This window comes from Solanum pennellii, chromosome 1, assembly GCF_001406875.1.
Source record: "Solanum pennellii chromosome 1, SPENNV200".
Classification (NCBI taxonomy): Eukaryota; Viridiplantae; Streptophyta; class Magnoliopsida; order Solanales; family Solanaceae; genus Solanum; species Solanum pennellii.
Genome location: NC_028637.1, coordinates 106,296,190 through 106,320,693, shown reverse-complemented (window position 1 = coordinate 106,320,693; position 24,504 = coordinate 106,296,190). Strand labels below are relative to the sequence as shown.

At 36.0% G+C, this 24,504-nt stretch overlaps 2 protein-coding genes across 3 annotated transcripts; one reads left to right on the top strand and one right to left on the bottom strand.

The window, feature by feature from the left end:
* Positions 1-2,147: 2,147 nt before the first annotated feature.
* LOC107027218 lies at positions 2,148-3,113 on the top strand. The gene is made up of 2 exons (XM_015228402.2): positions 2,148-2,626; positions 2,822-3,113. Exons 1-2 carry the CDS (start codon positions 2,218-2,220, stop codon positions 2,830-2,832), a joined length of 420 nt encoding a protein of 139 aa, XP_015083888.1. The 5' UTR covers positions 2,148-2,217; the 3' UTR covers positions 2,833-3,113.
* Positions 3,114-4,867: 1,754 nt separating this feature from the next.
* LOC107007725 (autophagy-related protein 2) lies at positions 4,868-23,447 on the bottom strand. Of its 2 annotated transcripts, none has more exons than XM_015206462.2 (15): positions 22,974-23,447; positions 19,467-20,530; positions 18,482-18,630; positions 17,805-17,980; positions 14,490-17,705; positions 14,285-14,397; positions 11,757-11,961; positions 10,842-10,955; positions 9,481-9,588; positions 9,257-9,389; positions 7,038-7,240; positions 6,332-6,528; positions 5,696-5,771; positions 5,464-5,607; positions 4,868-5,176 (listed from the first exon to the last, which is right to left on the bottom strand). In XM_015206462.2, the coding sequence occupies exons 1-13, from the start codon at positions 23,169-23,171 to the stop codon at positions 5,699-5,701; spliced, it is 5,949 nt and encodes a 1,982-aa protein (XP_015061948.1). In that variant the 5' UTR covers positions 23,172-23,447; the 3' UTR covers positions 4,868-5,176; positions 5,464-5,607; positions 5,696-5,698. The 2 variants fall into 2 exon arrangements, with proteins under 2 accessions (XP_015061948.1, XP_015061947.1); XM_015206461.2 differs by having other exon boundaries at positions 5,464-5,517.
* Positions 23,448-24,504: the final 1,057 nt, after the last annotated feature.

Genomic DNA, 24,504 nt, shown 5'->3' with positions numbered 1-24,504 from the left:
GTTTAGGCAAGAAATCAATACCGTCCATCGATTTTTAATCTTTTTTTTTTTTGTAGTGTTTTAAAATTTGAATAATATGAATTCACGTTAAAAGGTATTTTTGTCGTTCCATTTTATGTGACACTTTTCACATTTTGAGATTCAACCAAGTTTATTTTTTGACTGTAAATTTTTCATAGATTCTTTTAACATTTTAAATTATCAATCATTGTGATTTATAGTAACTCTTTACGTAGTTTACAAATATATATATTTTATTTTAAAAAATTTAAAGATGAAACACAAATATTAAATCAAAGTTAAACTGTTTCCTTTAAAAAAAAAAAGGAAAAATATCGCTAGAATGGAATAGAGGGAGTATTTACTATCCAACCATAATATTTAGTGGTGTACTTCCCATGTTATGCAGCAGTTTGTTGACCACTTTTTTGTATAGCCCTTACAACTTTTCAGATCCCCTGTGGACTAATTTTGCCAAAAATAAATATATATATGCAGAAATGGGTGGTTAAAGATCTAATGCATTTTTGCCCTCCCACTAGGCAAAAACATAATTTTTTTTTCTCTATTTCGCGAGTTATATTTACTAGCTCTTATCAACACAAATATAAATAGCTTTTATCAACATAAATATCAAGTAACGTTTAACTACAACTTATTATGTGAAGCCTTGCAGTAATATGGACAATTTACCATCTAATTTTCCTCTCAAAATAATGGACCTTATAATGCAACAATATCAGACATGTTCTGTTTCATAATTAAGGTTTTTGGAAGTATATATATAACATCAGAGAAAACAGTCACTATTAAAAATCACTAGTTTCTCTTTTGAATCTTTTACCAAGAATGTTACCGATAATTCTCATAAATATTTTGATTGAATTAATGAGAAAAAATTAATAATATTTTCTCGTGAAAAATTAAGAAAATTCTCACTATTTCAGCGAGAATCTGTTTTTCGCCGTTGATTTACCCACTAAGCTGGTGGTTTTATAATGTAATTTTTTTTATTAATTGGCAGTGGAAAAACCTTTATTTTCAGTAGTGTGTGGATTTGTCACTGACAGGACATTTACTATGGATTTCAAATGGCATACTTATGCATGATTATAACTAAAAAGTGGTGTGTACACAATCTTACTCAGAATCAATATAAAATTCCAATTTTTCTGCCATCTTCATCTTGGAGTGGTAAATTAGTCAACAAAAAAATATAATTTAGGAACAGTAAACAATTAGCTAGAGTGAAAAAAAAGTTGCCTTCATATACAGTGCATCTAGCATAACTTTCTAGATATAGGTGAAAATTTTATTTCCATATTTCATGCTTGAATGGTGGCAGATAGATATCACTATCTTATAACAGAGGAGAAAACACATGCAAGGTGATTTATTTTAATAGATTCACATGCCTGCTATGTTATATTAAGTTAAAAGTAGTTGTTCAATGAACTACTTTTGAAGCAAAAAATAAATAAAAGATAATGTATTAATTTGTTATACGAACTTGACCAGTATGCAACAGATCTGAGAGGCATAATGTATTTCTTTTGTTTTATAAAAATCTACAGTTAGGACATCTCAACGAGAGGCGGATCGCGAATTTAAATTTATTGAATTTAGCTTTCTTAATTCTTAGTATTAAATCCATTACACTTTTGACATTATGGTGGTAGTGGCATGGCCGCATAGATCGAAGGTGATCAGTTGAATATCGTTTATCCGTTAGTATTTAGAAAATAATATCGTATATATACGTCTCTTTACTGAATTGAATAATATTTGTTAAACGTCTAATAATTTACCACATAAATATCTTATGCCAAGCAAGTTGGGTCGTCTATATGAGTTCTCGCCATCAGTATTGTTGTGACGAGTGCTTATGTGAGCACGTCCCAAAATATTTTAAATCGTAAAAATATAACATAAATTCACTAATCTTAATCTTGTATTGACTATCAACTTATCGTAACGCTCCTCTTTATTTAAGCTTGAGACTGACAATGTGAGCAAACTAGCGCGGATTAATAGACATAGACAAATTTTATATATGTGAAGTGCGGTCATTGTCTTTTCAAGATATTTGGTAGTCAAAAGTTGATTACATAATAGACAAGTTTACCATCTATATAAAGACTAGAAAAACTACATGTGACTTCTCACCTTGGAAATTATTAGTCAAAAGATCAGTATTTATTTTCCTTTGAATGGTCCATGGCCTGCCTAAATCAACAAGGACTTTGCACAACAATGGGTCCAAGAATTTCATTCTCTAGTGATTTTGCTGATAATCAGCAAACATTAAGGCATGAACAATATGGCTACAAAGAGGCACCTGTTTCCTCCGATTTCGAGTTTTCGGTCTCTGGTTACAAGATGATTCCTGCTGATGAGGTTTTCTTCAAGGGTAAATTGTTGCCCTTGAGAGAAAATAGCAATAAGGCAACAACACTTAAAGATGAACTTCTTTCTAATGATGATGATGATTATGATGATATATTTCCATCAGTAGGAAAGGGGAGCTGGAAAGAACGTTTTGGTTTTAAAAGAGCTCCAAGTTTGCCAAAGAAAGTTGATAATAAAGAGACAAAGATGCCTGATTTCTTCAATGACATTATCACAGGTAAGTCAATATATTAAAACTAGTTCATTCACTTATAATTACAAATTTGCAACTGAACGAGTAATATTGTTGCTCCGATTCTCCAATAATGATGTAACATCTATGCGGTGCGTATGTATCTTAGATCCAATGGAAATAGTAGAACTTCATAATATCATATACGAGTCTCATAATTGCTCTTTTCTCTTCTTTCAGGAGCTAATTGATAGATTGAAGAGGGAGGATAAGCAATGGTAATGTTGTAGAGTTCTTGGATCTAACAAGGGTGGACGTTCTTCTTTTTTTTTCCTATCTTGTTTTGGGGTGTTTTTAGAGATTTTGAGATTTTTCTTGACTATTAGGAGACTGAAAACTTGTAATCTCTTGGATCATTCAGCCTCCACCCCTTAGAAAAATGGACCATGTTGTACAAATGTTTAAGTACTTTTGATGTAATCATATGTATTTGTTTGATAGATTCTAATCTAATAATGCTCCTGTATTGTCACTCGGTGTTTCTGTAGTATACCCATTTTTAGTTAATCTTGAATTGAGATTTGAGTGCTGCTGGGAACTAAACAGGAACTTCCTGTAAATGATGGCAGTTTCATTCAAATCACAATATTCGTGGAGAAAGAGTTGAGGCATATTTTACCCAATAACGAAGAGTTTCAACCGGGAGGGGGGAGGTCAGGGAGAAGAGTGGTGCATCACAAATCACACATATACTTAAATCAGTTCAGCAATGGTTCCAATGAGTTAGATCTAGGTCAAATTTTGCCACTTATGAAATGAGGGATACTAATAAAGTTGTTACAATAAAAAATTGACAAGGAAATAATAGTTGGATCCTTAAGGTTAGACAATACATGATTATCTTGGAATCACTTGGTACACCGTACATGTGCTAATAATATAAGTAATACACACCCAATAAGATAATCGAGACACACGTAAGTTGATCCAAACTCCACCGTTATTCAAAAAGAAGACAATGACCATCTTAGAGATAAAATATCACAAGCATACTAATGATGTAGCCATATTTACCACAAGGGCAACCTTTTATATACAAGTCCACCGTTACAGTTCAAAATGTGTTGCCACTAGTACGATTTTATTTTTAAATTTCCAAAAAGACAAATTAACACGGTATTGTTTGTATATCATCAATTACAATTATAAATGTTAAAATTAGTCACCAAAAGAAAGTCCCTTGCACAAAATTACGTAAGAACTTATTGTGGAGCAATCATGAAGGATAAAGTGTACTATGACAGTATCATAATGATACTATCACAAATATAGCATAAAAACACTCCTTGTCCCACTTTAAATGATAGTAAAGATTCAAAATCTCCAGAAATATGGTTTTGTACAGGCATTCTATTGCTTTATGACGTATATCATCTAGAGGTGTCAAATGGACGAGTTGAGTTGAAATTGAAAATATTATAACGGGTTGACTAGAAATCGGGTTGGATCTTTGACCCGCCCAAGTTTACTTTGAGCTCAAATGGGCTAAAAAAGGAGTTGGATTTTGATCCGCCAATTTGACCCGATTAATTTCAATAATTTAACATATTAATAATTAACTTTTATAATTACAATTTGAATTTTCGCTCAAGAATTTTTTGTTAAAAAAGTAACAAATGGATAGATAAATCCCAAAAGATGTTAAATAGATAATAATTCATACCTTTAATATTCATACCTTTAATATAGGAACATACCTTAATAAAGAAATTTTAAACGGGTTGAAATTAGAGATTGAATTGGGCTCAATTGAGAATTCCCTTCAAATATGTTAAGTTTGAATGGGTTGAGATTGAACCTAACTCAAATTATCTTGAACCCAACCCTAAAATTTTGGGCAAATTACATATGTTTGGGTTCATTTTTGACACCCCTAATATCATCCAATAGATGTGAATCATGTCCCACCAAAAGAAAATATCCACCTTCAGCTATACATTTGCGCTGACCTAATAAGTGATGGGTCAAATTTATAAACACGTCATTTAACTTGGTCTCAGTTAGCATATATGCCCTCCAACTTGGTGTGTGCACAAGTAGATATTTAAAATTGTATAAGTTGAAAAAGCAGACATATGTTTCCTACATGCGGTAATACACGTGTGTCTACTTTTGCACATCTAAAGTTGAAAGGCATAGATGTTAGCTGAAAGTTACATGTTTATGTATTATTTCTAAGTAATGATAGCATAAACAAATTAACCTGTAACACGAGAGATAAGAGTGTATCGAGAAAGCATACTGCCAAAAGACAGTAAATTGCACAGCACAGACTGAAAGGATACAAGTTCAAACAGAAGATAATTACAAGAAACAATGTTATACAGATGACAATTCTGCCAGCAAAACCAAGGGAATCAATATATTCACAATTTGCACATAACAAAGCTGACATAACCGAAAAATTGAAACTAGTGGCAGGCCCGGCCATATGAGCAAAAAAAATAAGTTTACCACTCTGATATTACAGAATTTACATGATTACCTGTCTCCTCAGATAAAAGAATCTGTCTAATTGTCCTACGATCTGTACACCTGCCATCGATATAGGCAAAGCAAATAAGTTAAAACTACATGAGCACAAAAAAGAAAACCTAAGCCAAAAAACTATTATTCCAGTTTATGTTTTGACCATGATCTCATGATTATAGAGATGAGAGGGGAGAAGAAGGTTGAGTTGATGACAAATGAAAAATCAACTGACTAGCTAAGTACAAGTCGATAGCTAGGGGGTGAAATGGCATTGTCTCAGAAGCAAGAACTAAGTTAACATCAAAGTTTCACTTTACCAGTCAACCATATAAATAAACTCCAGTGCTCACCTATACAAAACTAATGCTGGCTTGCAAATTTTGTTGGAGCTCTTCATGGAGAAACTTCGATATGCAAGCAAGAATAAACTGTGTTACTGCTTCTAACCCATTTCAATCATGAAGTAAAACCTTCCAATGTCTCGGTTTATCACACTTGTTACATGGAAAGTCAGCTGTATAAATAGATACATCCATGCTGGAAATGCACCAAAAGATACAACCAAGGATTGAAACTGCATACCTACTACATGTACTGCTGAGATGGATTTGTCCCCAAATATTTCTCCAAAGACTCTTTCTTACGCTCCGGATTGAGGCTGCATGGGTGCTATAAGTTAAAACTCCACAGGGGAATATAACACATTGCCAAAGTCACATCGCATTATATCAAACTATAGAGCAGAAGCTATGAAATTGATTAAGGAATTGAAGAAGTCATATTCGCAGGTTGGGCACAAGAGAAAATCTCAAAAGGGAGAAAAATAATCAAAAACCATTGATCAATAATAATAGAAGCAAATTACGATAATTTTTTATAAATTGATTGAAAAAATTATGATGACTATTCAAAATTCCTACCTTAAACTTCAAGCCTAGGTAAGACTCTTTAAGGTAAGATTTCTCAAGAGAGCATGAATCTTCAGTTAGTCAAAGTCTTTATTAATCCAAAACACTACCACAGAGAAAATAAATTTTAAAGCATTAAAGTTTGACAAAAAAACTTAAAAAGAGTAAACTAAAATAGATAAAAATAGAAAGAAAATGCTCAATATTAATTACGTGATGGTTTTGTTATTCTACCTTGGATTAAAAAAAAAAGAAAAGCCAGTTGCCCTACGAAAACAATTTGGAAGAGAGAGAGAGAGAGAGAGCAGACCTGTTCCTTACACCTAGAAGAGCACAATGAACAGCTCGTGCTGTGGCAGAAGCTGGGGCAATGGCTGCTGCTGGAGCTGCTTGGACAGCAGTTGCAAAAGCAGATCCCATTCCAGCACCACGCTGATACCGTTTGATGGGAGTGCGTATTAGAGCAGAAGCAGATTTACTGAAGCCATCACTCATACTTTCATAAGCCTGGCAAGATTATCAGGGATCAGTATCTCAGTTATACTTTCATTAGCCTTCCAAGATTTTCAGGATCAGTGCCTCAGTTGGACTACATAAGGAGTATATTCCAAACTTTCGCTGAAGGAAGCTGAATGGAGGGGAAAAGGGGGTTTGAGGAAAAGGGGCAATGGTAAATAAGAAACTTGCATATTCCAAACTTTTGGTCCAGGACGACGAATGCTTGTCATCTGTATATCTAGTTCCGGCAAAATTTCCCCAAGAATGAGAGGAGGGATTGCAACATCACGTACTCTCACTTTTTATATTAACTTAAGCAGACTCTTTTAGCCACAGTGAATCAGTTATCTTCATAATATACAGGATAATATGTGCTTAATCAGATACCAAAAAAGGCAGTAGCGGACCCAGGATTGTCATTAAGGAGCGTCAATTGCATGCTTTGGGACTAAAATTCAGAAACGGTGCTAACCAGCCAAATAGTAAACAACAGAGTGTCTCACGAAAAGGATTATCACCTGTTGGATCCCTTGTCGGGAATCTCTAGGTTGATTAAATCTCACACTAGTGTTTCCTCCACTTTGCACAGGCCATGTTACTGATGGTGGAACACTTGTAAGGATATATTCTGCTTGCAGAAGGATTTCATGAGCGCCAGCAGCCAAGTGCACTCCAAGTCCAATTGCTTCAAGCGAAATACTTCTAAGGAACGCTATTGTACCTGCAAAAGATTGAAGCCTTTTTGAGAGCTATAAGCCGCAACTATATTGGCACACAGGACAGAGATACTTTTACATGGTTATTAATGTCCTCTAAGACAAAAACAAAGCATTTGTGTCCTGTGGCAGGATTGACCCTGTACATTTGAAGAAAATAAAAAGTCCAAAGACTCAATCCCCCTCTTCTAACAGATGAGAGCAATTACAGCAGAGGTACTATTATTTGTACACAAATACTAAACAAGACAAGCACTGCTCACTCAATGATACAACACTTCTTCTTAGCAATTAGAACCATGATTGACAGCATATAGTTGTCGACCTTTTGCAGAACATAATAAACAGGGAAGCAGAGTAACGTGTAAGACGCGGTCAAAGATTATCCACCAACTAACAAAAACATACCACTGTAATACAACAAACTAAGCATATAACATAGATAATATAATTTTCTACTTCAAAATATAATATGATCAAATGATGAAATACAGGTGCATCCTATTGCATTAAGCAGCACAGACCATTTTCAGGGGACTTTTATAGATACACCAAGTTCAGTGGATAACTGATTTCCCGTCTTTTTTTATGTGAAGATACAGGTCTCTTCCAATACCTCCTTTGCCGATCTCCAACGGTATAGGAAATACTGCTATCTTAATGTAATTTACATAAAGCTTCTGAGACAACATCTTTCAAAAGATAAAATAAGAAGAAAAAGAAATACTTGGGGTTCTTTACCATTTTTAGTTTAAAGCTTGATTGCTGGTTAATAATCCGATGCCAATGGAATTTATAAGTAATAGAACGATCTTGAGTCATTCTTCTTCCATTTTCTTGTGAAGCAAAGATATCATGTTTCCCTGTTGGCAAGATATTGATCTATCCTGAACCCATCTACATGTCTTTATCACTCCACGGTACATGGCTATGGGAAACTATCTAAGAATGGAAAGACTCAATTCTTTTACCAGAATGTAACCACTGCCTCGACCAGAAAAGACACTTGGCAATTTTATGACACGTATTCCTACCCATCCTATACAGAACGAAACAGTGACCTCTCCACGTATTTGTTCTCCTGTCCTTCAGCAATAGCCAACTTCAGAGGAACCTACTGGAAACAACCAATCATCCTTCACTTCCATTCATTCAATCTTTGAAATGCCATACTAGGATATTTCATTCTTTTTCATTCATATTTCAGACTATTTAAAATTAATTTCTCTAGATGTTGGAAGTTAGGCAAAGTTTCGCTATAGAGTTGGTGATGCATCCCCTTTTTTTTGTTTTCCCCCCCTTAACTAATGCTTATAACAAGGGGCTGTAGTATGAAATATTCTGAGACAGAATCAACTTAATAATTGCATCACCTACATGCAAACTATAAAGGGAAAATTCTACCTTACCATTATTCTTATAAAAGATCCCTTTTCGAAATTTTGGAGCCTCATATCAACAAATTGTCTTCTGCTTTTTTTTTTTTGAGAAAGGTAATATTTGTATTCATCAGCACCAAGTTAGTACTGGTATCAATATTTAGATTTACAAAATAAATGATCTTTTCAAAATTGTAACAGGAGGACAGGTGCAACACTATCAAACAGATTGTCTTTTATTAACATTTCTTCTATATCCCTTGAAAATTAGCTTTCATTTGGATCATGTTTACTGCAAAAAGTATAAAGGAACAAAAATGTCCCACAAAGGCTAATACATGGCCACACCATACATATACACACACCCCTATCTGCACATATTTCTATGTCTATCTACCATAATTCTGTTGTTACATGCTATAATTTCAGCTCCTTGCATGACAATAACAGTATCCAACAGTGCAATAAAGCAAATATATCACCAGAACAAGAAGTGTGTAATTTAAGCTCCTATAAACAAGCACTCCACAATCAGGAAGAACCTAATCAGTTCAAGATTCACTAAACATACAGGAGGGGCTTTTATTTCTTCCACTTCATATATTCTCCAGGGATGTAAGGGATAGAATTCATTATTATTACCTCTTTGCATTCCTTTTAGCAACTTTTGATCCTTCTTGTAACTCTTCACAGGCAGAGAAACCAACTTTGCTGCACTAGAACCAACAGCTACCAATGACCGAATAGGAGGAAGGCCTTTCAATAGTTTATGAATCTGAGGGTAACACAAGAATAGATCAGAACCCATCGCAAACTTTGACATGCAAATCTCAAATTATCCACAATTCCAAAAAAATTATACAAACCTGATTTTGGGATATATCTTCCAACCATTCACCCACTATTATTTCACCTATGCCACTCCAGCCATAGACACCTAGAGCTTGAACATGTTTGAGATGCAGGTCAACCCCCTGCATCAGAAAAGTATTGGATACACCATATTATGAACTTGTATATAAAAATATTTCACCTCATGTACGGTACAAGAAAATATACTGCTGGCTATCTCAATATGCGTTCATTCAATAAATGCGAATTCAAAGTGGCCAAAATCGAGCACCTTAAGGTCTTGAATTAAATTATCCTACAAGGAATTATTTGGTGTACTTGATCCTCTTTCTTTATAACACTTTACTTACAAACTAATTCATAATTCTACATCACAGTTTGTACTTCCAATGTTTCAATTAGGAATGTCAAATGTGCATGTTGGGCTGAATCAATAAATGAGCAGCTTAAAGGTTACTTGAATTGAGATTGGTTGGGACTAGATGGGCTAAATGATAGATCATAGTCAGACCAGCCCAAGTCTAACCAAATTTAAATTCTTTGTTTTCTTATCAAAAAAATTTGGTTATGAAATGGAACTTTGTTTTTCTTTATTATGGCATTTTCTAAAAAATATCAAGCAGAAGACCTAACCTCAGTTCGTGTCATGCCCCAAACTCAAGGGCGCAACTGACACCTAACGCCGAAACTTAGGCCCGAGCCGACCCTGCTAGTTTGTTTTCTTATCTATGGGTGGCTTCTATGTGCTATGGGCAATAGGTTCAGCAGGGTGGACTCGGGCCTAAGTTTTGGCATTACGTGCCAGTTGCGCCCTTGAGTTTGGGGCGTGACAATTCTTGACCAAACACTTTTATTGTTTAATTATATTCTCATCATTAATTACTGGTATCTCCAATAGAAAGACATGAACTTGAATGAATATCGAACAAAAGGACGTATGAAACCAGGAAACATCTAATTTTAGCAAGTTTTGCATGCATTTGGAGGGTGTCGTTATAGAGTAAAACATATTATATAGTTATTACCATGGGAGAAACAACTAGAAAGCATTTGTCATAATGTTCTTTCCCCCGCCCCCACCCTAAATGTCATGAACTTCCATTTTTAGGTTATATGAGATTTCAAGAAAAGGGGATTAATTTTAACACTAAATACCTGGCGATCGGATATCATAAAAACCAATTCAGATTGGCTAGAGCTTTCCATTTAGAGTGAAAGTTAATGTGCACTTAGAGTATGACAATTGACAACTCATAAAAAATTCAACTTCATCTGAATAATCTGAATATGCCTTACACAACAAAAGAATAAGAAGAAAGGCGAAACTCTGACCACCTAATTTCTAAAACCACACTCACTAGGGAGAAGTAAATACCTTCCAAGGTACAAGGTTAACAAGCTCAACATACTTGCCACCCCTTAATGCAGCTAAATCAACACGGCAAGGGCTATAGTCAACCCGAAGATGAACAGGCCAGATATCAAATTTCTGCAACCAAAATCCAGTAAAATCAGCTTCAACTATTAGTCCATATAACTATGGCAGGCTGATCAAGCAACCAGCAAAACCACTCTCAGAATAAAGCTGGTATGTCCACATATCGAAGGATTCAAATGAAGGCAACAATAACAAGCATTTATTAAAAAAGCAAGTATTTATTCAATCAACCATTTTTTTTTTTGCACTGCCAATGGACAGACCAGCTTTGGAGGATGTTCATCAGTCTGAAAGGGATTAGTTGGGTGGAACCTGGAAGCATTGCAGACGTTCTAAAATGCTGGAATATGGATGGTAATGTGAGCAAGAAGAAAGAAACATGGAAGATCGTCCCTGTATGTATTTGTTGGTCAGTTTGGATTCAGAGGAACAAAAGGTGCTTTGAGGGGACTCAGAACAACATTCAGAATCTTAAAATGAATTGTTCAGGCCTTTTTCTATTTTTGGTGTGAGCAAAAACTATTAGCTCAAACAGAAGATATTTGTGATGTTTTAAACTTTTTGTAAGGCAAAAAAATTGAATTACAAGTTGTAATACTTTTGCTGGGGAACTACACTTTGGTTGTAGTATACCTGTGGATATACAGAAGTAAAGTTACCATTATCACAAAAAAAAAAGAAGAAGAAGGAAGCAAGTATTTATGGGCAAGAGGAACAGCTGTCTTTTCTATTTTCTTTTACCTCACCTTTTCACAAAGATAAATAAAAATATCCAACTGCAAGTGCATAAGTTTACTCGAAAGGAGGAAACTATATGTTTAATATGGCAAAAAACCCCCACTTATTTCTCACCTGAAAATAAGGAAGCAGTGCCTCTTCAATGACTGCTTTACCCCCAAATTTAGTGCTCTTTGCTACTATTTCCGATTTACTCAAATTTTGTGAAGAACTTTGGGAGGGGGTAACTGCTGACTTCGTTCCTCCAAAAAAGCTGATGAGAAAATCTAACTGGTTTTGATGAAGATGTAAGCGCATTGGGAGGAATGCGATTCTTAACCTGAAAATGAAAGCATCATATCAATCCAATCACCAAGTACATACAGACTATTCAAATAGAATACGGTGAATTCTCTCAACAAGTTTGGGTTGAATTTATTGGAGAGAAAATTCTATAGGAACTTTCTGTTGAACAGCAATGAGTACTAAGCTATTCACGTTAGCAAGCAAGAAAATATGTATGTGAAGCATCTAAATCACGAGGAAAGGAAACAGCATGGTACAGTTCACTTATTACAGGAATAGCGCGAAAGAGATTAGAAGTGCCTTCTATAAAATTTCTTGCATGAGAGCACGATGTAATTTATGCGAATTTCACAGCCCAAACATTTTCTAAACATACTTGCGAGGTGAACGAGACATTGATAAGGGAAGAGAGGAAGACCGGTCAGTAGAACTACCTTCTTATATGTACTTTTTTCAGAATAAAGCAACAGACGTTGGGACTTGAAAAAGTAGGTCATATCAACTCGTTACAAACTAGAATAATAAGCTCAAACTGAATGACTATCAAATCACGCCAGATACTCGCACACATTGTAGAGTGACGTATAAGACATTTCTACTATAGATAAAGTATCTTAAGACTTAAATAAACTATCTAAATAATTCGATTTTGAATCCATTTAACATTTTTATCTACACATTCTGATATGCTTGGAGAGCTAAATAAGAAATTCATAGATACTTAAATTTAGTGGGGAATTTCCCGCCATTCTGTATATGAGCCTCTTTGAACCGATAACTTCATCAGATAAAAACTGAAAAGAGGACCTGAACGCTTGATAAAGCATTACAATTTAACAATTCCGAATCAAATTTTGGAAAAGCGCCTATTACATATAGAAATTAACCATAGAAAACATATCAACTCCTTTAATTGTATACATCAGCTGCAATTGGAACAAGTCTATTGAGGCTAACGTCTATTAAAGGAGGTGCATATTTTCAATAGTTAATATACCAACATAATATAGCTTGTTTGAGCCAGAAGTGTATAATAGGAACACTGTATCATGTATTCAGGTCCTCAATCAGAACAAATAGTAGTTCTGGTATCTAAATGCATACTTAAGAGGATCGATGTATTCCACCAACCAAAAGAAAGAGTCATACTGCTTTTTGTTTGTCCAAATTTTGTTCTTTTCAAATACTTAAATTGTCATAGTAATTTTAACTATCAAGTCCTGTTGACATCCATTGCCATGCAGTGAGTTCAACGAGAGCAGTGAAATATTTTTGCTCTACTTCGTCGTTCTCTCTATAAAAGTCTTCTTTTTTTCTATTTTTGGATAAACCAAAGAAAATTTCATAATTTGCACCAACCTTTGTTAGTATTTTATTTCCCTTTTTTTTCAAGGAGAGGAGAGAGAGAGAGAGATGGTGTGTCTATACAATCATATATCATCATCATTTTTACACTGGCCAATAACCTACAAATCCAGATAATTTTATTTTGTTATTATGTAAATAGGTGTTATTCATGAACGGCAGACTAGGTCTTTGCTTTCATAACAGGTTATAGTTAGGTTGATGGCTTTGAGAAACCTCATCAGGTCTAATAGTCTTCCACCACCCGAACCCATTTATACTCACCATATTCTCACCCATTTTTCCACTTCTAAGGACAAATAATCTGGCATTTGCATATCTCTCTAACAAGCACATAAGCAGCAGACTAAGCACATCATGGATAGATACAGTATCTTTAAGAATACAAATATACAATGACACAAAAGGGCCTGATAGGTAGGAAAGGAAAGGATATCAAACTTCTGTGCAAAGTAAACTATACTAAAATAAACCAAGTCAAATGGATTCATAATAGTAAAAGACTAATTGTGAACTCCCTTTTCTAACTTCTGGGTGAAAATAAACAAATAAACGTCACCTTGCCTGAAGCCCTATGCTTCTCTGCATCCCAAGTTCTGCTGTTTTGTTTTTTCCCTTCTTCAATTTGTAAAGAACAAAATCTTAAAACTACTCTCCTGTTACCATTTTTATAACCTAGAACTCAGGCACTTCACTTCTGAGTGGATCCTAATGAAATTATACATGCACACAACAACAACAACATACCCAGTGCAATCTCACAAGTGGGGTCTCGGGAGGGTAGAGTACACACAGACCTTAGCCCTACCTTGAGAGGTAGAGAGGTTGTTTCCGAGAGACCTTCGGCTCAATTAAACACTATACATGCACATAAAGGGTATATAAAATGTGCTCTCTGACATAAACCAAGCAAATCACAGAGACAGCTAAGTTGCACCGAAGAGAGACATGTGCCAAATTGAGGAAAAGTTTAAGGGAAACGGTGAACGTACCGGTACTCCTCAAGAGGGATAGCAGGATCAGGTCTTACTGCTTCCAGATCCAGCTTAAATGCTTTGGAAGAAGACTTCCTTAAACAGCCTTTTGATTGATAGTACCCCAGCACCTTGATAATCAAACAGAAGAAAGAATTTTAGATACAGCATAATTCATGGTAAACTATTTGCAATTTCAAATACGTGAAGAAACTTAATATACCAGTTTCCAAGGGGCAGCATTACTGTTGTCTTTAACAAAGAAATCATGAACTGTTATGGACTGCCTAGATACCCGAGTTCCACCATCAGGAAAGATGTCATACAGAAATCGCATTCCAGACAGTGTCAGTTCTAAACAAACAGTTGTATCCCGCCCACAAGTTCCTGTAGATTGCTGGGTATTATTCTGAACATTTTGCCAATCAGATCCCGCATACAATCTCCAGATGATATTCATGTTATTAAGAACTATGCGACCCTTAACATTTTTATTTTCATCAGGTTCACTGAGAATGCTAGAAGCCTCAGACTCTGTCAACTCCTCCGAACCAGCTTTTCTGTCGACTTCTGAAACATGATTCTCTAAAATTCTTAAACAGTTGCCCCCATACCATCCAGTACTTCCCCTCAAATCATCACCACGCCTTAGAGGGCTGGGCGCGTATCTAATAATATCCTTCGATGACTGATCTGTCAATGCTAGTTCAGACAGAGGACATAGGTCAGACAAGAAATATTCTTCGATAAACTGAGGTGGCTGTTCAGGTAATAATGGAGTCTCACTAGTTTCTTGTCCACCTATTGGGACTGAGCAAGTGAGAGGCGAGCTATTCAAAAACCTTGGAGAGTCTTCATTACTGTAGTAAAATGTCTCGCCAATGAAACTATTATTAGGTGACAGGTAAATGGGTGATTCAAGATGATCAGCTTGGTCATCCTCCTCATGGTTCAATTGAAATGCATCTTCACATATTTCATCCATCAAGTTGATATTACCGCATTTGCTATTTACATCACCAGTCATAGGCTGCATATCTGAAGTTGATGCTACAGCCACGTCAAAAGTGCAGAATTCTTTGCCCTCACGTGCCTGCTGAACATTATTCCACCTTGTCTGCAAGTGAACCACAGATTCTTCCAGGTCAGGGGCAAAAAGCCGTTGCATTTGAGCAGCTAAACGTGTCAATCCACTAGCTGTATCATGGCAAGTGTTCAGAACAATCTGTGACTCTGAACAATCAATTTCCCAAAGAGCACCACTTCCAGAACTGATTCTTAAAAGAGCTTCAACATCTGACCCTTGAGCAACTTTAACATATCCCGTCTTGCGAAGATGCTCCACACTGTAGACACTGCCAGCACAGTTCGGTGCACGCACTGCAGAAAGAAGTAGACCCAGATCCTGTGCAGTAATTTTGTAATCCTTGATAACAGAATCAGCGAAGGTTGTACTGGAAAACCTCAAGGAAGATGCAGCCAACAGACATGCTACATATTGCTCATCTATTGCTTCCTCACAATTGGGAGAACTTGACTGAGAATCAGCGCATCCATGCATCGTCAATTTATTTAGGTATGGCTCGTAACTCAAGGCAATGTCTATCAAGCTAAGGATAAAAGAAGATTCAAATGGAACACTAGTTTCACCCTCTTTCCGCACATTACTATCACATTCTTGTGTAGCTTCAGGGGAGGGTGAAGCGAAAAAGGAGAAAATTGTGTCAAACCAATCCAAGCGTCCACCAACTGCAACAACAGTGCCACACCGGACAGTGATGGACACGGCACTGCTCTGTGGATCCTGAAAGTGGATAATATCTAAACCTGACAACTTAGAAGATAATACATTTGAACCTTCTCCGTCACCACGGCTGCTGGAAGAGTCATTGATGGAGATGAGGAGAAACTTTTCACTCGGGACCCCTGTAACTGAACCCCACAAGTTGCCCTCACCATGGTTCACCCAGAGAAAGCTAGAACCATTTGTTCCTCCAAGATCTGAAACAGATAATAGGCCAAAGTTCTGAAGTTCCAGTGTAAAGCTATGCCAAGAACCAGTAATTTCATTCTGTAGTGAACCCTTATTATTCTTCTCCATGGCTTCCTCATTAATTGATATGGTTACAGAATCACATTCAACAAGAACTGATGACTGAGAGGCAGCAATCACTTTTTCAGTATCAACAAGATTTAAGTCCAGTCCTGATAACCTATCAATCATCTGATTCACAAGATCATTTAATTTAAGAAATTCTGATTTGCTTAAAGCAATTATAACGGGAGATAAATGTGCATGAATGCAGAACTCAGAGCTTATAATCATTTCTTGTCGAATGTTATCAACATCCCCAGAATCCTTGACAGTGGTTACAGACGAAAAGTCATATCCTTTTCCTCTGAACTTCTCTAAGCACCTTGCATTCTCTGAACAAGCAAGCTGTCTGGCTCTCTTCATTATCCAAGGACCAGTACTGGCACAGTCCTGCCAAGAAAAGGTAACAACAGAAGGCCCTCTTCCATTTGATGTGGTCATTAATTTCTGGGCTGAAAGTCTATACTTTAGAACACTACCACAGGTAATTTCAACATTCTCTCCAGACAATGGTGTGATTAAGTTGACATCAAGCTTCCCAAAATTCAAGGACAAAGAGCACAATTTAGCCACGGAATTCCGACTTTTAGAACTAGTAGCAGAACATTTTTTAGTTGCATGACTTGCTTTGTCCACAGGAGCTGATGGTGAAGAAACATCAAGAGAAATAAACTGTTGCCAACAGTAATGGCTCCTAAAATCTTCACCTTTTCCACAAGGAAAAGCCAATATAATCCTGGCAGTTGGAAGAGATATAGTGCCCCTGAAACTTTCTTGTTCTGAACTTCTTCTAGTATCAGAGCAAGGGCTAGTCCTTCCATTCCCTTTGGATGAAGCCACACACTTATCCTCATGGGCCAGAGTGCTAGCTGTTCCAATAGGATCCTCAATTTTCTTGAAAAATTCTGAGATTTTAGTTAACAAATTAAAGTTTACCCAGAAAACAAATGGTGGAAACTTCAATGAAAAAGATGTTGGCCCAACAAATGAGTTTCCTGAAGAACTTATGGTTGCTTGACAGAGGCTAGCACCAAAAGTCTTAAGCAATTCTACCTGCACTCCATCGTCAGCAAAAAGACTTATTTTTTTCCTTGGATGAGGGAACCCATCAGTAAATTTCATCCTTAATGGATTAGGAGCAGCAGATGCACTCTGATTATCCAGATCAACATTCTTGGTGGACCAATCAAGACGTGGGATGGCAGTTTGAACTGCGTCTTGAATCTTTTTGATGTTATTATATGTACGCAATTTGAAATCAACAGTGTCATCTTCTCTTGAGAAGTGATCAGTAAGTGCCACATGTTGAACTGTTGCTTCAAAATTCACTTCCTGGCGCTGTACCTATTAAGCCTTAATGTTTTTAAAATTAATAGAAGAGCTACAAAATGCCCAATAAAGCAGTGTCAGAAGCAAATCAACAACAAAGACATAAAACGTTACCTGCAGTACCAGAAGCAAATCTTGAAAACTTGCACTTATATAATGAACATAAAAACCAGCATTCCCTTTATCAGCATCCACAGTGCAGCGATGTCTCTCTTCCTCGTCAATAAAAGAAAAAAGAAGAGATACTTTGGCAACTGTAGCCCTAATATTGGTTTCAAGATGCTGCTGATCTGTAGTGAATTCAAAAGAAATAAATCAGTTTCCTGACAAAGGGATGAGGTAAAACACTAAGCAGTAATTACTGAGGTCCCCACTAAAGTGACTAAACAATTTCAATTACTTCCTTCACTTTCTGAAATAAGTAATATACATTCAGCTGTATAATCCACCCAATCAGAGTGCACAGAAAAGAACAAAAACAAAAATAAATGGGAGATACAAAATGACTGACATGTCAGATCAGTGTAACCATCTTAGAGATGAAAATGAATTTGCAGTTTGAGCTCCTCCCTGTACTCGGTATGTATATTTTCCTCACTAAGTATGTATTAGCTTTGGGTACAATTACTTTTGCAATGTCTAGAACACTCTGTTCTGAATGCCAATGGTTTATATGAACCATTTCAGCACAGACATAACTAATCAAAAGGCAGATCAGCACATCTTCTGCCAGGGTGAAACTAGAATAAAATGTTGTGTGCGTTTGTGCATATTGGGCCCAAAAAGCATACCAGAAGGAACAAGCAACGACCCAGAAGCAAGGTTAGAAGCAGCAGTTATCGCACTAAAAACAGAACAGGTCCAATTCCACATCCCACTGTTTCCTAGAGCTGACTGCGAGTTTCTCAGACCATCAAAGCACTCAAAAAACTGGTGCACGCTGCAAGATACAACATAAGAACATAAGGACATATTGTATTTTAAAAAAGAACACAAGGAGAGATCAGCATAAGGAGATCTTGCTGCCGTTAGCAATTTGTTGTGATGCTTTTTTTAATCAGGTAGAACATTCATTCATAAACATGGCCAAAAACTGGCAGTATACTAGGGGACAATTTGTTGTGATGCTATCAGAGTATAGGAAGTTGAAGAATGCAAGTGTTGAAGCAAAGGTACTGATTCCAAGTCCAACTTACCATCAAAATGATTACTGTAAAGAGCTAGTATTGGCTTGTGTGACCATCTTATCTAAAAACTAAGTGGTTAGAGAAAGCACACTTTTCCTTACTTTACCATGCCCCCTCACATGGGATCTGACTATTGTTGTTGGATCAAACACGAGGCTTCGGACCTCTACCTACTCTGGTATATAAAATTGTTTGACCATCTAATCTTAAAGCTCAATCCGCTAGAGAGAGCACACTTCTCAATTAATTAATTATGTCTTCAACAATTAATATAGAGGTAAAGCAGAAAGAGCACAAATTTTTGAAACACTAAACTATTCAAGGCCAACATCTCGTTAATCAAAACATTATGAGGGTTCACTTCCTACAAGACATTGAAAAGGGTTGAAGCAACTAAAGCAAACCATTTATTCTGTTTTCCCAAGATGCATGTTGTTACAGAAAGCACATGAAACTTAGCAGCATGTCAAAAATTTGTATTTCTTTAGTCATAGCTTATAAGACATACAAACACTCATGAACTCCCACTGGAATTATCATAATTTGTAGGTAATACTGCATGATAAGTAAAATCCAAAAAGGTACAAACCTTTCCCCAAAGTCTGGTTCCTCTTCGTCATTGACTTTCCGGCTTCTACTCACCCAGTCCGATATAAGACGGGACTCAGACAGCAAAGCTTCCCTCACTGGTTCACTCTCAAATGCACATTCAGCAGAATTTGCTTTAGAACCTGGAAGCACCTCATCCATACTGAGCATAGAAGTATCTGCCTTTGTTGAATCACAAGTCATTACTGAATTACAAAATGGAAATTCTGTATCCTTCTTCTGACCCGTATCTTTCAAAATTCCCCACAAATGTATTAGGCATCTGATGCTACTAGGTTGAAGTTTGATTACCAGAGGATCAATAGAAGCATCTACCTCCACTTCGCGGATATCTAAGGAACCATTTCTCCAAGGTATAGTCAATTTTAGGTTCCCAGAAAGTCCGCCTCTTTCCCCGGTTATTATAGGAGTTGTGACATTTGGTGAACAGTTTCTTGACCACTCACCTGTAGCTGTTCCTGAAGCACATGGATTTGGTGTCTTATCAACAACCTCATAAATTTGAAGGAATTCAAGAACTGCTCCACTAAATTTGATAAAATTTGTCATTTGAGTCAACCCCAAAAGGTTAGCATCCGCTGCTTCAGTATCCAGAGAATCCCCTTCCGATATGCATGTCCCACAGGCTACTTCACTTACTCTTAATACTAAGGTTCTGCAAAGCCCTCTCTGTTTTTCCTCACCTAAACAGGGATCAAATACTATGATCAATTTTCTAACTTCTACATTCAACCTAGTGAGAAACCATTTAACCATTTTAGCAATGGTCTTGACCCCTTCATGAACATCAAAAGCAGTTGTTTTAGCCCCACAATCATCGACAGCAACATCCTTGCGGTTTCCTGATTCTTGGTTCACCGAAGCAGCACCATCTTGAGTTGAAAGACAATTTCCGAATGTGCTTGGAGAAAAGGTTGCCTCAGGAGCAAGCACAAGCTCAAGTTCATCCACCTCTATCCGAAAGCCATCCCCTTTCCAAGGCATTTTCATAAGCAAAGAGCCAATTGATCCTTCTTGAACATATACGGCTGCTGCGGAACCAAACTGAAAAATGCAACAGTGCCATAATCAGTAAAAATCAAACATTTCTTTGGCTAATGAAGACAGGAAGATGTAGCGGGTTGGAGATGGGCAGGAAAGAGATTCAAATATACCTAGGTCGAGTATAATTGATGCTTTAGTACCACTAATTAGATAAAGTGAGTAACATATGATGTTGTTTCTCCAAACCACACACACACCCAACAACAAAAAAAAAAAATTCAGGGAGAATGTCCAACAGGCAATAAAATCCACAGAAAATAGGTGAAAACCAGGAATGGCTAACATATATGCAGATCAGGAACACTCCTATGAATTACCTCAAATCAGCAAGCTACAGGTGAAGGGCGTTAGCATGTTACGTAAGAAACTCCTAAAACCTTGAAACCTTCTCTGGCTGCCAAAGAATCCAACTTTCTAACTTAAAAGAATATCATAACTTAATTTTTAAATTATAGGACACTTCTATTTTCAGATAATTCACCAACCAAATTATGATAAGCCTCCAAAGAGAAAAAGTTATAGCTAAAAGGAAACATGTGGACCTCAAGATGGAGATCGAGACTATTGCTCTGCACTTCCAGAAAGCAGGGAAAAATATATTGAGTTCAAAGGATGATTTTGAATCCTATTACCTAGACTTCAACAAGGCTCATCGGGCAGGAGTAACCCTTAGAAGAAGAAGAAGAAATAAAATATAGTTTGTCCTTATACTTTTCCTCCATTTTTTGGGGCGAGGGGTTATTACCTGGGATGGAATATTTCTCCTCTAGCACTTACATGGACCGTATAGAGAGAGAAAAATAGGAGAGCTTTTGATGGGATAGAGAATGATGTTGTACAATTGCAAAATTGTCTCTTCTCACTTACTTCTTGTTGGTACATCCACGAGGTTCCTATTTGTTAAGAAGTTTAGGTGTTTCATAGAAAACCATATGTTTATATAAGGCTTTATACTTTTTGGTTTACTTCTTATGTACGCATGAGTATAGCCCGTCAGTTATAAAATTTATTACTAAAAAACAATCCTCCTTTCTTCCAGTTTTCTGCCATTCTTTCTTTCTTCTTTTCTTCAATCAACGTCCAAGAGAATCCACGTAGGCAACACTAACTAATAAGGGCTACTACTTTATTAGGGATCTGGTAATTTGTATTCCTTTGTACTAACGGATATGCTGGCAACCTCCAAAAGGTTATCAACAGTAACTATGGATTCAAAAAACAAACTAAAGAGATCCTAAAAGGTCTATCAGCTGATCTGCATCCTCTAAATTTGCTTCTTTACACCAAAAGTGTTTCAATACAACTCCCCTAAATTTTCTGCATAGAATTAAATCTATCCTCAAAACACCTTCCATTCCTTTCCTTCAACACTATTCACCAAACAAATTGAGGAATTGCTCTCCACCATCTCTTTTGAGACTTGCTGCCTCCTCTCCTGATCCAACGGCTTAGGAGATCTGTTGTGTGTTCTGGCATTGTCTACTTGTTCCCTGTAAGGCTGAATAAGAGTGACCCACAGTTGGGCTGTCACTTTACAACACAAAACAAATGACTATTTGTCTTTGCAATCTCATTACAAAGAAAACATCTTGAGGCTATTTGAATACCCTTCCTCCATAGAGCTTCATGCATTAGACAGGCTCTTCTTTTTTTAATACCACAGTTGGGCTACTGCTTGTTGTTACACTTACATTAAGTTTGGAGATGTGAGGACTCATTGACCACAAGCCACACCCCTGGGTTCAAGTTGTTGCTAGTGGGAGGTGTTAGGTATCCCGTGGAATTAATCGAGTTATGTGAAAGCTGGCTAGGACACCACGATCATAAAACGAAAAGAAAAAAAAAAGCAACTCAACTTATAGGCTCAAAACTGAAAATCTGAAATAAACTAAATTAATCCGAAAACGAACTTCAAAAAATCAATCCAATCCGAACTTGTTTGGGTTGTAACTTCTTGAATCCAAAATTCAAAAATTCAAACCGAAATTTTCATATCCAGTCTGAATTGCCTGAATGCCCACCTCTTTTATGTCTGTGTAGGATAATTGATTGCTAGATCAAATAGGCTCTAGCTTTTGATAAATTGATTTGCCTTAAAGACAAATTAATTATAAATTAGATAACCCCAATCAGTCTCCAGAACTCTCAAGGTTCCAGATTAAAATCCTCAAACCACCCCTACCTTCCTCTGAAGTTAAAAGAATTATATAAACCTACCCATCAACAAACATAACCCACAAAACTACAGAAAGGATTAAACTTCATCTTATCTCTTTAAGATAAATAGATATCAGATAAAATAAATTCATTAAAAATATCTACAAGTTTTAGTATCAAATTCAGATTCCGCGGGATCAGAAAAAAAGAGCTATAGAAAAGTTCATATCAATCAGTTTTGTCAAAAAAAAAAAGAAGTGAAAAACCGAAAAACACAAGCCCGCACCTTTTGATTGAGATATTCAACATTGAGGGCAAGATCAGAGAGCTGAATGATACCGGCCCTGGCTTGCACATCGAGCTGATCGAGATCAATATCGCCAAGTATAAATTTCCCCAATTTCTTCTTCAACCAGAACTTGCAAAACCTCTTGATTGCCCAGCGCGAGAACAACTTCTCCGCAGACCTCGCGAAGTTCCACATTCTACCGAATTTTGCACTTCAATTCAATTAACAAAACCAGAAAATTAGGGTTTAGAGTTTCCAATTAACAGAATCTGCTTGCGATGGAGAGTCTTCACCTCCATCCAAGTTTAGGAATCAAATTGGGATCAAAATTGGGGTTTAAAGCATGCAGTCAAAAGGAATGATGAAAGACGACCTGCAGGAGTCGTGTTTAGCTATAATTTCGTGTGTGTTTTTGCCCTTCAAATATTTTAATTAGCGATTTTATTGTTGTTTTCTTGTTTAATGGAAATACTAATCCAAGGATTAATTAGATATGCTAATGATCATATGTGCCTGATGCTTATGATTAGGTACCTTGGCCTTTGTCTTGAAGATTTGTTTAAGCTGATTCCCCAGTATCCACGCAAGTGGGCAAATTGCTTTATTCTATTGATTCTTATATATAAAAAAAAGTTAAAAACAAAAGATAAATAAAATAAAATAACCGGGAAATTATAGCGAGCAAAAGTCGGACCCTTATTATTACCAGGTGTTATAGAACAATCATTGTTCTAAACTTCTATTTCGAAAAGGAAAGGAAACCTAAATAGTTAAAACGACAAAGAAAACAGAATGGGGTCTTTTTTGATAATTTTTAAAATTGATTATAGTTTGGATTCTATTTAGTAATTAGATATAATTTAGATATTTATTATTTATATCAACAGTTTGGAATATTGTGCATAAAAATTATAAAAATAAATATAAATATATTGAAGTATACGTTATATTCATATATGTATTTAAATTGTATCCCGGTATAATTAGTATGTAGACAGAAATACAAACAAAAGAAAATACATAAATTGTACTTATTCACTCTAATTTCACTTATATCATTTCGCTCTTGTATTATTTTTATTCCATAAATTCTAATTGTATTTGTATTCATGCGGATATTTAAATTATATCAATGAATATAATCTAGATATATATAAAAATACAAATAATAATATAGAAAAAGTTAACTATATTCTAATTTCACTCATTATCATTTACTCTTATATATATCACTTGCATTCTATTCATCAAAATATATAAATACAATGGCAGGCTGGGGAGGGGGGGGGGCAAAAATACAAAAAAAAAGTGTATGGAGAAAGAGAAGAGGATAGAGCATCAAGAAATGAAAAGAGGTGAGCAAGAGGGGGTGAAGGTGAGATGAGACCTAGGGGTGCAAGCGAGATTATTGAGAGAGAGCATAGATGCTTAGCAAGTGAAACAACACATAGTTATAAAATGAAATTATTGGGATCGAAATAAGTTATTTCAAAATTAATTATCTTATAATTAAGTATAAGTGATGGAA

Excerpts from the sequence above, each read along its gene's own strand:
- LOC107027218 (XM_015228402.2), top strand. The coding sequence starts at position 2,218 with ATGGCCTGCCTAAATCAACAAGGACTTTGCACAACAATGGGTCCAAGA.
- LOC107007725 (XM_015206462.2), bottom strand. The coding sequence starts at position 23,171 with ATGTGGAACTTCGCGAGGTCTGCGGAGAAGTTGTTCTCGCGCTGGGCA. Across the intron at positions 10,956-11,756 it reads CACTGCTTCCTTATTTTCAG|AAATTTGATATCTGGCCTGT; the intron begins GTGAGAAATAAG and ends TTTTGGTTGCAG. Across the intron at positions 7,241-9,256 it reads GCTAAAAGGAATGCAAAGAG|GTACAATAGCGTTCCTTAGA; the intron begins GTAATAATAATG and ends AATCTTTTGCAG.